This window comes from Trichoplusia ni, unplaced genomic scaffold (assembly GCF_003590095.1).
Source record: "Trichoplusia ni isolate ovarian cell line Hi5 unplaced genomic scaffold, tn1 tig00003702, whole genome shotgun sequence".
In the NCBI taxonomy this organism is placed as follows: Eukaryota; Metazoa; Arthropoda; class Insecta; order Lepidoptera; family Noctuidae; genus Trichoplusia; species Trichoplusia ni.
This window is the reverse complement of record NW_020800438.1, coordinates 100580-114924: the sequence shown is the minus strand read 5'-3', so window position 1 is coordinate 114924 and position 14345 is coordinate 100580. Positions and strand designations below refer to the sequence as shown.

The following is a 14345-nucleotide window of genomic DNA, read 5'->3' as shown; positions in this document are numbered from 1 at the left end:
GATTGACCTTTAATATATGCACTCGAACAACCAAACGTGTCATAAAAAAGCAATATTTTATTAAATGATGCAACAGTTTACTCACGCGTATTTATCAGGAAATCGGGACCGAAACTAGTCGGACGATCCCGATAAATTCTCACGATGGTTACTATAAAAATATTTGTTATTATTATGAACTTATGTTTATAGTATTAATATGAACTTAGTATTAGACTACTGAACCCAAGTCATAACAATTCCATATAAAAGTAGGATTGTTACCTTAGTAAAAGCGAGAGTGTATTGCATCTCCTATACAGATTATATACGGTTATATTATTTTATTAAAACTTTAAGGTATTTACTTTCTCAGTCGGCCATATTCGTTTAATAATTATTTTTGAGACGCCATACTTACCTAGGTATTGTGAAGGGTGGTTGAACGACTTTACGTACTGTGATTAATATGTTCTCCTTTTAGTCTCAGGATCATAGAGTCATGAGTAACTGTAGTCATTTTGTAGCCACAATATTTCTTGCCAACCCCGTGGGTTTTATCACCCCAAACTCTATTTCAAGTGAATTATATAGTCATTATATATGACTTTCATTGTGAAGTACGTGACAGTGCAGCTTCTGAAATATATCAAAAAATATCAAAGGCAAGGCACTTCAATAAGAAAAAAAACAGTGAGAAGAAAACAAAATTAGTAATGTCAGAATATGATTTTATTAAAGTTCATCAGTTCAGGGCGTAAAACGTTAATTCTTTAAAACGTATACCAGCAAAAAATCAACAAAATAAATTCAATTTGGAACAAATACTTTATAAAATTTGTTTACGAGGTAATTTGGACATCAGTCTGCAAACCAGCAATACAAATATGGTGTGCACGCAAGATCTACTTTACCATAAAGTATGTGCGTAACTAGGCCTGTGAGGAAAACCTGAAACCTAATATGTCGAGGGCATTTTGTTCTGGCGAAACCCCCCCCCCTTCCTCCAACCTGCCATGCCTACTTATCTATGGAACTGACAATCACTTGCGTGGACCCTACAACTCTGACACTGCTAACGCAGTATTTATAACCCAAAAAGTATTTTATCTCTGACACATCGACTTATTTAATGATTATGACAGTTTTTGATTTCAACAACGTCATTGTCCAAGGTCACAATAAGGGCTGGGCAGTGCAGTCTCCGTCGCTTCACGCAGCGCCACGACGCCCGACGCCCAGGCCTGTCCGATCGTTTGTTGTATCTGTAACCGCCTAGCTCTATAACTGGAATTCCACGGCAGGACTTTGTAAATACCGCATCCATATCTGAAACTATAAAACAAATGAATAGATTCGGTTGGTGTTTGTATTTGGCCTCTTTAGGTATATGTCTTTGACTAGCTGTGATGTATTGTAAGCTAGGCAAATAAAATATTTAACTCTCACTTGAATGATAATACGATTGTAATGGATAACGTTAGGATCATTTTTCACTATTGTTTGAAAGAATTATTAAATGAAACAGGATGCCAGGGTTTTAAGCTGCAGTGTTTTTAATGGGTTAGAGTAATCATAAATGCAATAAAAAAAAATAGGTTATTTAGCAATTTCAATAGTCATATATTATAATTTGTCTTTTCTACGCATTTATAATTAAATATGGAGGTAAACAAAAAATTAACAATGTAAAATCAATATATTTGTAAAAATAAAATTTAAAATTCTCTGAAGGAATTTCATTCAATAAAATCTGTCATTTTACCTGCCGTGTGTTGGACTAAAGGCAACGTCATCAATGGTTATGAGTGTTGTTAAGCATGACTATAAGGTTGTCGACAGTTTGCGCGGTGGCTCTGCACCTGTTGTCCTTCCTGTTGCACACCCATCGTAGGTGTGGCCCCTTGCTGTCACTCCGCTTGTTGAACCGATAGCTGCCGATCAGCATGAGCGGGTTCCCGAAACGAGTCTGAGTGAAATAGGGCTCCGGAAACTCTGTAGAAAGTGAAGTGGGTTCCTTTTAATTAACTTAGACAACTTAGTTTCACTCGTACAGTTTGGTTTCTTTCTCGGTTGAACAGCTGCTATTTTTTTTTTGTAAAGTTTGGATTCGGCCTTATAGAATAACATTACCTGTTTGAAGTTGGTATGCAAAATGTATTGATCAAAAATATGTTTTTTAATTAAAAATAAATATTTATAACATGCAAGATTGTAAAATATGAAAGTTGTGACTTGTAACTGATTTATAGTGAAACACAGACAGTTTAAAAAAATGTACAAACATTTTTAATTAACGACAGAACAGTTTACATAAATTTCAAAAAAATTAACAATTTCAAATTTATTCTTTATCCTTATACTACTACAGTAACAGTTTTGAAAAAATAACTAAATTCCCTCACTTCAGGGAAAATAACACAAAAACAATAAAATCATGAAAGAAATATGGGCCACAGCCCAACAACACATATCAAGTACAAACAAAACAATTATATCAACATATTAAATCTGCGCTAACATTTCGAATTGACAAAGCTCTAACAGGAGATAAAAACTAGTTTCCTTTGTTTCCGAAGCCAAGGGAAACAAAAAGAAAACTAGTTTCTGCAACTAGTGGAGCTATCTCCCTCTCACTAGTTTATTCGACTATATCATTAGATTAATCATGATGATTATGCAGTCCGCCTGTTTTGATGATAACTCCTTCGCAGGTCATGAGTGTTGCTGTGCACTTGCCGGTCCTCTTCTTGGAGCAGCACCAGTAGATCTTCCGGCCACTGATCCGCGTCTTGATGAACCGAAAGCTTCCGACTAGGACAACGGGATTGCCTCGAATCGATCTCCCGAAATACGGTTCTGGAATGACACAGTACAAGCATAACAAATGGTCCTTATTGGGGGTCTACACCTCTTCATGAAATTCTGTAGTAGTCGTAAAAGCGGGATAGCAAAATAAACAGCGTAGAACGGTGTCTCTCTTTTACAATTGCAATTAATTTGAAAGGTGGTGATACGCCCTCAGGACAACATCAGGCTATATTTCATCCATTGCAATCTACTTATACCAGATCCATCTAACTAATTAACTGTTTCACATAAACTAAGTACTCAAATACTTGGAAAATAAAACAAGATTGTAATAAATTAGTTATTTTTAATAGTTCAACAACACACAACAATATCAATAACTGTGAAACGTTAAAATTTATTAGTGATTAGATGATAACAATATTCACTCTTACAATAATTTTGATACTCTGACTAGTTTAGACGTTGAAATTTATTCAAAACTTATCAATGCTAATCTGTGGATTTAATACGAATAGGTATAAAACTAAACGATTAAATGCAAACAATAATATCAACTGAATACTAAAAGGAGTTACAATCAGGTATTGAGAAAGGTCACTTAAAAAAATATTTTTTATACTCTTATGATAATGCTTTCTGTTTAGCGTTATAACCCTAAAGTAGTCAAACAAACCGATTTATTAATTTAAAACAAAAACACGCAATTAATAATTATAACGCCACAAAAAGGAACAAGTCGTCGAACATTTTATCTCATACGGTAGTAAAAATTCAATTCAATAATTTTAATACTTAATTATTATGACACACGATTCAACAAGGTTAAGTATTAGCCTAGACAACACACAAAATGCAAAAACAAAATTCATTAGCGTCACAATTTTATTTTAGTAATCTATACTAATATATAAAGCTGGAGAGTTTGTTTGTTTGTTTGTTTGAACGCGCTAATCTCAGGAACTACTGGTCCAAATTGAAAAATTCTTTTTGTGTTGAATAGACCATTAATCGAGGAAGGCTTTAGGCTATAAACCATCACGCTGCGACTAATAGGAGCGAAGATACAATGGAAAATGTGAAAAAAACAGGGCAGGTATAAATCATAACTTATATCTTCTACCCACGGGGACGAAGTCGCGGGCAACAGCTAGTTTACGTATAAAGCTTAAACTTGAACACATTCACAATTATTTAATATCAATGTACCCAGAGTTGGTAGCGATATTATAATTACCACCTTTACGTGTTACGTTGATAAACGTACAAAAAATTCTTGGTGTGATATTGAAATTCGTGTTTAGACGGTGCTAAGTTAAAAAAAAATTGTAGTAAAGGAGTAGTAAAGTCCGGTGGTAGCAAAATGGTCAGCAATGTCTGATTGCGTAGGTACTTATTAATATATCTTTATTAGATAAAAACTCTGCAATTTAAGTAGCAAATGCTTAACAAGATACGTATTTAATTCAATATGGTATTTTATAAAATAATTTATCTGTTTTGTACTAAGTTTTTTGGAGCGATTCGTTGTACCCACACAAAAATTGACATGTGTAATATTACTTATATGTGTAACCTAAATGCGACGAAAAAGATCAGATTAATACCAATACTTTAAAAATACTCAGAGTATCGATCTGCACGACTTTGACGATAGTTCGATATTCTTTTAAGCATGTTAAATCATAACCATCCTCCAATTGAACGACATTAAAAAAATGAGTATTCTCTTTTATGTTCGTGTCACGTCAACATAGGTGGATATTTATGTTGACGTGATCTAGACGACTAGTAGTTCTTATGCGTGTGTTTCTTGACGCTGATCTCGATGGGCTGGCCGTCGAACGTGACGATGGTAGCGGGGCAGCGCAGCGAGCGGCGCCGGCTGCACACCCACCACACCCGCTCCCCACAGGTCTTGCTCTTCGTGTACCGGTAGCCGTGGAACCACAGGAACACGGAGTCACCACAGCTCTGCAGAACCGTGTCTCGTACTGCGTGAAATATAAAATATCTAGGTTAAATTCATTTTAATAGTACTTTAAGTCATGTTTTGTTTTCGAAAAGGACTAAAAAGTTTGTGTTGAACTCGTTCAAGCAGTCTTAAACAGAAAGGTGGCGAGGTTGGCCTGTGCATTAAATACACGCTTCTGCAATATGTATATATTGTGTCAAATTTCAGATGCTTGTTAAAGTAACTTACCTCTAAGTAATACACTAAAGGTCTGATAATACTTGTAAAAAATAGACTTTTTCATTTTAACTTTAATCAACAAGTATAACCTATACTAAACACAGTATTATGTCGAATAATTGACATTTGATGAATACAAAAACAACGTTTATTTAACATAACAACATAATGCTATAACGGTTTACTAAGCGTATTTCAGTACTGGGTATGGGACGGCGTTATAGTGTACAAAAAAAAATCGAGAGTTAAGCGTGGCGATCAATAAAATACAGAATATTTTTTTTATCTACAACTTCCTAAGGAATTAAGCCCTTGGCCGCGGGGTTTTACAAATATTTAAGTAACTTGCTAAAAGACACCCAGACTCAAAAAAAATGTGGATCGCACAAACGCTTTATCCAAGCGGGGATCCGGGAAACCAAGACACGTCGTGCAGTGGCGTGGTGACCCCAACCTCTCGGCTATCCGCTTTCAGAATTTCAAATCATAGCCGCGTAGTCACAACTCGAGATAACAATTTCCAACATTTAAATAAATACACTTCACATTCACATGATGAATAATATTAATGTCATAAGTGAAGAAATATGAAATAATTCCTCTTGTTGTTGGCATCCCTTGACCGCACGTACGCTAAAGTTAGGCCATTATGCATGGTGTTTTCGGGGCGTTTAGTTTAGCCATGATTGTGGAATACCACAATTTTTTACCTCAGCACCTTGTAAGTCACAAACTCCTATACATTAATTATAATCCATCTTGGCTAAGAACAAACACCAAATCGAATAATTAACACTAATTTGAGCTAACAATAATAGTTCAGTATCACGGACGACATCTATTTTGACCTGTAGATACTAAATTATATATTCTTTGTTCCTACAAAAACAATTGCCATAGTTTCTCAGTTACACATTTGTAAAGCAATTTAAACGTTGAGGCCTGCTCAATGCGTGTGACCACATTTCTTGTGGAGCTGTCCTGCGAAGGTGACGACAGACCCTGAACAGGTCTTGGCGTGCCTCTGGCTGCAGATCCACCACACTTTAAGGCCTGAACTATTGTTCCTTCTGTACCGATAACCGTCACAATAAAGATATGTCCGCCCGTTCTCTACGACATACGTGATATCTGTAAAAGAATATTCGTTTAATGATTTGATTGTGATAAAATAAATGTAAAAATATAATGTAATGAAATGTTTTGTGGCGTTATTACCAAGTCATAATATTACCTAAATTATAATCTTCATCATTTTCCAAAATTCATCATCCATCATCCGGTCTCGCACTAAATATGTATTTCACTGAATGTTTTGAGATGATCCGAGATTCGAACCCGGAACCTCATGCTCGACAAGAAAATAAATAATTTCATTAAAACAATATTTAAATACCAAACATTTATTTACACTATATTTGACTATTTGTTGGTAGTTTATACCTATAAATACAATTTATTTTAATAAACACGGTTATTTATAAACAATTCATACTAGAATGCACTGAATATTGAATTTACAATTCAATGTTGTTCGGGACCTCTAAAATGCCCCGGTACCAAAGACATATTTAAACAAATCGAGAAATGTCGTGTAAGTTGCAATACATTGCGAAGCTGCACAGCATAAACCACCAACATCGATGTTTCATCGCAGCAATCTATCACAACTTAAACTTTATTTCTCACCCGGTCTAAACACATGAGCTTTATGTACACATGAAGCTACATTGGGATAGACAGAATATTTTTATCTACAACTAGGGTATTATTGATTTAAAAAAAATCACTCTTGAAAACATTTATACATTGAAAACTAACACATCGGCTGGTTTCACTGCTACCCGCGTAACCGGTACGGGCCGACCGTATATGGGTAGCACCTGCAGTGCTCTGAATGAATGACACTCTGTGCACACGGAGAACAGTCAACAATGTACGGGGTCAACCCAAAGCTGATCTGTTCGTCTTCCTTACAACTGTGAAATCAGCCTTAACAATACAGCAATAGAGCCTCTTTAGACTAACTACAAAAAAAAACTTCACTCATGCACCACTATCTATTCAAGTAAAATCAGGCTAGTGCCTCCTATACCGTATTGCACAAACTCACTTTCAAAAATATACAAATAGTTATATAGTTCACTTTTCTGTGAGCGCGGCGCTATGTGTCCGTGCCATTGATAGCGATGGTTTATTTCTGGAGCTTCAGTTTGTTCGACTTCAACAAACAAACGAAAGCTGAAGACAATATTTACAAGGTTACCCACACATGGCGCCGCGCTCCAAAACGACTTCAATTGACTATGACTATAACAATTAGTCAAAACATTAAACGCTACCTACTAGGGAAAAAACAACTAACAATAATATCATATTTAGATAAAATATGTGAAGATTAAATTCATTGTACGTGTCATTGGCTTAAACTAATGTTTAAGACCTTAAATAAACACGTATTTCTGTACTTTTATATTTTAACTAGAAACAGTGCTACAATCTTTATATAGCATTTACATAATGTTTTTATACTGTTAATACGTTTGTTTTAAATATAGTACTGTACATTCGTCTACATTAATAAAAACTTACAGATTGCAAGTGATTAAAAAATAAGACGTAAATATAATGAATACTTTTATAAGTAAGTACGCCAGATATTACAATTCCATTGACATGACAACAGCATAAATGAAAACAATAATAAAAAACAATAGAGGTAATCGATTGCGACTCGGCAAAGTAATTTTGAAATTATGCAAATCCAGTAAAATTTATTTTTTATAAAACAAAATGCCTATAACTTACTTCAATATTTTCAACAAAACATACATACCTAATATAAATCAATTCATAGCAACAATGCAACCAATAATAACAAGTAATGTCTTACTACAGAATAAAGGTATACATAAAACAGAAAAGGAACTAGCATTATTCACCATCCTGACTCGCTGAGCGGAGGTTATTTCATATTCATTAGTACTAACTACACATGACATTTAGACTTAGCTAAGCAGCCCTGTAAAGGCTTTTTGCCATAAGTTTTTCTCGTGTGTGTGCCGTGGGACAGTCTTGACTAGTTCGCCATCGTCGGTGATGATGGAAGCGGTGCACTTGAGCGAGGATCTCTTGTAGCACACCCACCATATGGTATTCCCTGACTCCTTAAACTTGCGGTACCAGAAACCCTTGTGCCAGAGGTACGTTCTCCCGCAGCAGTTCTCGTAGAACACTAAGGAAAGAAATACCGTACATTTGTAAATTGTAAATATGTAATCTAGTCACTTGAAAATTAGACATGCAGTACAATTATTTCTTAAGACCAAACACACTACTAAAAGTTTTAAACGTGCAATAATGTACAGTTTACCTTTTAGACTGTAATATATACATATGTATACCTTCCTGTGTAATAATTTCAGCATGTACCAGTTACCGTACGTGTTTTCTATTATGAAGTTTATCAAACAGCCAAATTTTAATTTGAAATTGAAACTGCAGGACGTCGACTAGAATTATGATATTTATCTGCTGATGAACTGAGATTGCTGGCGTACAATGTGAGTAATCAAAAGCGACGACGCCGCGACGTTGCAAAGTCTGAAATACATGTTTGGATTGGATCACAAGAGGGTAGATTAACGAAACGATTTTGAGAAAACAAGTTTATTCGAAGTTTATTCAGGCCCATGTTATTGACAGCTTATTTTAAGACCTATTTTTATAACAGTAACATTTATTCGAGAACGACATAAAACTGCGACACAATACTACGTGCCTCTACATTCAATTCCATTCTCATTCTCAACAATGAGAAAGACAACATGTCATCCAAAAGAGTAAATAATGTAATTATACGTCGATAGAGGTTTCTCAGTCGATTCTCTTACTTATCGATGAACATAAATTTTTTTGAACTTGCAACTTTTAGGTATGTATTTATAGTTTTCATTTTCAGATACTTGTGTTTACCTAATTTACATTCTAACCTAGTCAAATTTTAACTTACCTAAACTAATCTAATGAAAGATTTATACCCAGTGGTATAATTGTTTGTAAGTTTTGACTGTTATTCTACTAAAGCATTTATTTATAAATAATGTAAATAGAAACAATTCCTAACATAAATACGTCGCCAGTTCCTCAAAAATGCCAACATATTCAGGTATGAGTATGTGTATTTTTCACTTGTATTATCTCCGAGCCACTGGTGGTGACAGACACGCGGCAGCCGCGCCACGCCTCGTTGCAGCGCCAGTACACCTGCCCTCTGAACAACTCGTGCTTCATATTGTACTTACAACCATCAATTAGCAACAAGGGCTTACCGCTTTTCGTTTTTAAGAAAATCGCTGTAAAAGAAGCTATGTATCAAATTCTAGGGACAACTTCGGCAGGCTTTCCAACCTTCGGGATAGTGAAATAAAACACATGTAGTTCTTAAGATAAAAATAAAAGAACTACTTTATTTTTCTAACAGCTTACATGGATACATTGATAATGGAATAGCAAGTGTTTAATACCAGATTAATATAATTGGTAGCTTTGGTTAACTATTGATTACATAGACATTCTATTACATTTACTAAGTTGACTTATCAAAGAACATTATTCAGTAATGTGGGCCTAAACACTAGTGCGATACATAAACATAATCTCATCTACTAAACTATTTTTTACGACCTATGACCTACAAAAATCTTGATTGATGAGATGTATCTCTTTGGATTATAAAATTAAGAAACGCAATGCTTATATGAAGACATCTAAATGTGATGGGGCCACTACGAGGCGCTATCCACCTCTACTCTATGGGAGAAAAGAGATGAACAATCTAACGTTTATAATGTTGAAATTATTTACATTTGTTGGACAACTATGATACCTTACCTGATCTCTTTCCAGTCTTGTTGACCATTAGCTCGTAGGTAAAAATAAACCGTCATGTTTATTTAATTACACAGCATGTAGGTTTATTATCATTAAATTTAATCACCTGAACAAAGACCGACCTCAAAATAATCTGAATCAAATAAACAAAGTTTTCTAATTGTATCTGGAAAATAAAATGGTTATGCCATGGCAAAAATACAATTCGCATATAGCAATTGCACTACACCTTTATAACAAATCGTCGACTCGCAATAAGAATATGAATTAAATAGAGTATCAAGAACAACTCTTCAGCTAATTCACCCACGTTCAATCCACGTTTTAATGTAATAACAGACTTTAAATTAATTAAACAAACAAGTGTAAAACTGGCAGCGGCAATGAAGAAAATATTGCGGTTTGAGTATATGGCAAGTCAATGTTAAATTGCCATTATGTGTCTCTAGATTTTTTACACGCCTGTAATTATTTAATGTTTACCGATTCCTTTACTAATGAATCTTAATTTTATTAAGAGACAGACGTATGAAAATACTGACAGATTTCTTTCTTAAGAAATTCACGCACTACGTTAACAATCTTGACCTGGTCTTTGGGTATGATGCCCCTGAGCTGATGTCTCAGCTTTGAGTTCCTGAGTATTAAAATGTTGTGGCTCAAGCTGCTTGTCGATGAAGGAATCATAACAAACCCTACTTTATCTTCCGTCAAACATTTTGAAAGTTGAGGTAGTGACGCGTCTTCTATCACAAATACTACCGTGGTCGCATCAATTCGCGGTACTTGAAATACCATTTTCTCAAATGAAAGTCTGTTGGTGGTAAACATCCGCAATTTTTTTGGCCATTGGGATAAGTTTAATTGACTTGCGTTTTTATTGTTGGGTATTTTGATGCAGCAATTTATGATGCTTACCGAGCCGTAATTCGACAAAGTCAGAGAGCCAGACCACGCTGTCTCGGCTGTACAGTCTGAAACAAACAATGGTAAGTAAAATCGTGAATACATTTTATACTGCTAAAATTAAGTAAGTAGATAATAAAAATGTATACCCCAATACTAATATTTCCTCTGCAGTTTATTAAGTACAATTTATACTGTTTAAGTGTTTCTAATTGTGTTATTGTTGTAGCTCGTGACTAAGCTACAATCGCATAAGTGATTCGATCACAGGTTAAGCTACACTTGACGCGGTTGGTCCGTAGATGGGACCCCATATTTGTCCTGACGAGTTCCTCCGTGTTACGGAAGGCACGTTTAATTGTGGGTCCCGGCTGTTATTCCAACATCTTTAACAGTCGTTACAGCTAGCCAGAAGCTTGAAAAGTCTGACAACCAGTCTAACCAAGGAGTATCGTATATAGTATATTGCTCAGGTAACTGGGTTGAGGAGGTCAGATAGGCAGTCGCTCCTTGTAAAACACTGGTACTCAGCTGAAACCGGTTGAACTGGTAGCCGACCCCAACATAGTTGGGAAAAGGCTAGGCCAATGATGATGAATGAATTGTGTTATTGTTTCAGTAATATATGAAACATAGGTACTTATTATATTTTTATTAATCTAAGCTGCTATTGCGTCAGTAGATATTAAAAACCAATCCAGACTAAGGCCAAGCAATGGTTACTAAAAAAATATATTTATGTAGTTTTTTATTTTTATTTAAAAAATATTATGAAATATTTAAAATTAAAATAAAACAATTGACTTATCTTTTATACTTTAATTACGCACTACATTAAAAAACTAAATAATTGTATTTACAAAACTTTCATAATACATAATACCGATATTGGGTCTAAGTTCGACGTCGTCTACTTACAATAAAATAAATAATTACGTTTATTTGTAAATTTCAGGCGGTAAAGCACAACGTAACAATAAAATTAAATGACACCGAGAAACGGAATAAACCGTAGAAAGAACAGGATATATTAGGTTAGCTGATAATACTCCTTGCTGGGGCTTGGGCTATAGGTAACAATGTCCCTTACTTCACACTAGCTTCTGCTTGTAGAATTTGCACAATTATATAAAAGCCTAAACTAACCAAACTCATCAGCTGTTCACAAGGATGTTTCAAACAACGAAGAGCACTGTGAGCAGTAACTTTTTATATGTAGAGTTATGGGTGTGTGTGTTCGTTTTTCACTAGCACGATAACATCCTGATAAGTAACTATCGACACCTTACACCCCTGCGGAGCCTTATTGCACTTCCAGTACATTCTGTCACCTTGTTGCCTTTTACAATTGTATCTGAACCCTTTGATTTGAAGCAACGGTGTACCTCTCTTTGTGTACAAAATTTTTGGACCTAAAACAAAAAATGTATTAGAAATTTTAACGATTTATTTCAGTTAAACCATACTTCCCGTGATTCAATAATTATGAAGAATATTTTGACCTTGTGCATCACGATACATTTTGTACTGTAATGTTTTGATATTACTTTACGATAACTAGCAGTAAAATGAAACATAAATGTCAAAGCAACAAATATAATTAAGAATAAAAGGATATCCCAGCAAAATATAAACTGCATGTACTTTAGGGCACTTTAGTGTAATACATAGATAGGTCAACTGAAGTTAGGGAACCCTTAAAATATCGATTGTGAAAAAAAAACAAAACCATAATCTCGTACAAATTAATCATGAAAATCAGTACATAAGAGGAACAAGTATATGTAGGCACACATTTTATGCGTTTAGCATATTCATTTCACCATTCTAATTTTATCAGTCGTTTACTAAAAGGGGGTGTAGAACGTGCATCCTATGCATACATTAACTTATCATCCTCTTACTAAATGTGCTGTCAATGGTTATGCACCTTCTTTTCTTTGATAATAACTTCATTCAAGGTGGTGATGGTGGCTCGGCAGCCGAAGCAGGCCCTCCCGCAGACCCACAGGGACTTGGCGCCGTTGCTGCGGTTGTTCCGATGAAACCTGTATCTCCCCATCTGTATAGCAGGTTTACCAAAACGCGTCACTGTAAATACCGGCACTAGAAACGGTAAAGACATGTTAAGAACTGCACATGGTGTTTAATAAAAATATTTTTTTATTGATGAATCTTGTTTTAATTGTTTATAATTATATCGAATCCAGAATCATGCAATTAACTCATATTCTCACACAAGTGTATAAGGTTTTGGTCGGGAAGTCGAAAACAAAATGAAAAATAATATATGAAAAATAATATAATAGAATAAATTCAAAAAAACGTCATACTGACATATTTTTTTACCTTTTTTAAAAACATGACGTCTTAGTTTGGAACAAAATTATTTTTAAAAGTTTTTTAAATGTGTTTCTTCTGAGATGTCGTCAGATAGAAAGGTATGGAAGGAGAAGACATCTTGCGCCGACCCCAAATAATAATTGGGAATAAGGGCAGGGGAACGATTATGACGAACAAAGACTGTTACTTGCTGTAGTTAGATATATTTATAACACTCAAAATTAACAACAACAAACGCAGCCGAATTATGTTTGCAACGGCAATTCCTTGGTAAGGTTAATGATTATGTTCTCCCTTTATTTTAACAATGACACTATCGAACGTGGTGACGCTGGCCTTGCAGCCGAACGTCCTTGCTTTGCTGCACCGCCACCAAGCTGAAGGGGTGTTGCTGTTATTGTTCTTGTTATATCTGTAATTGCCGAACACTAAGACAGGTCGCCCGTAACGAGACTCTGTGAAATGAGCTGCAATCAAACGTGAGAGCATTTTCAATCTGCTTGTACTTATCAGTGAAGTGTTGGAGATTTTAAAAGCTATTGATTAGCTATGTATATCGTACAAAAAAGGTAAACAAGCCAATGCTATGGAATAAAGTTGTTTTCACTGTGTTCAGAAATGCATACTTATATCTTTTTTTATCTAGCCCACTGTATCCCACTTCTAGGCAAAGGCCTTCCCCAAATCTTTCCATGATTCTCTGTCCTGGGCCTCATATATCTTTAGTCCTTAAAATTGTTTCAAAAGTGAATAAAAACGAAATCATAAGGCACTATCGATTAGTAACAAAATATTTAATAAAATTGAAAGTAAGGTTGACATATGAATAAAACACAAATAAAAAAAATAGCCGTAAACATATAAAACCTGAAAAGCGTCTGAATTTCAGATACAAAGACATTAAAACTTTTGAAAAAGTTTACGTTTGAAGAAATAAAAGTGAGGGCACAGGATCTAAGAAGAATGAAAAATCTATAATGCCTAGTTAGTGCCGGGCACTTCAATTTGGTGATGATGATGGCACTGTCCTACATTTGTTAAAATGGTATAGTTTTGACTATTCATGGTTATGAGTATGTCTGGCAGCTATGATGTCGTCATCAGCCAGTATGAGTGAGGCACGGCACCCACTCCTCCTCTTGCCGCAGAACCACACGGACTTGACACCCCTGCTCCTGTTGTTTTTGTAGTAGGTACACGAACCAACATCGAGCACTTG

General features: G+C 35.0%; 1 protein-coding gene across 2 annotated transcripts in view; it reads right to left on the bottom strand.

The window, feature by feature from the left end:
• Positions 1-14345, bottom strand: part of LOC113508048 (protein tramtrack, beta isoform-like) — a 139256-nt gene that overhangs the window by 37536 nt on the left and 87375 nt on the right. The window contains exon 5 of one of the 2 annotated variants that reach the window (XM_026891006.1): positions 9428-10851. The exons of the other annotated variant lie outside the window; for it this stretch is intronic. Coding sequence (XP_026746807.1) covers positions 10391-10851 — 461 coding nt within the window. The 3' untranslated portion in view covers positions 9428-10390. Of the gene's footprint in view, positions 1-9427; positions 10852-14345 lie in introns of those variants that run through there. 2 annotated transcript variants of the gene reach the window in all.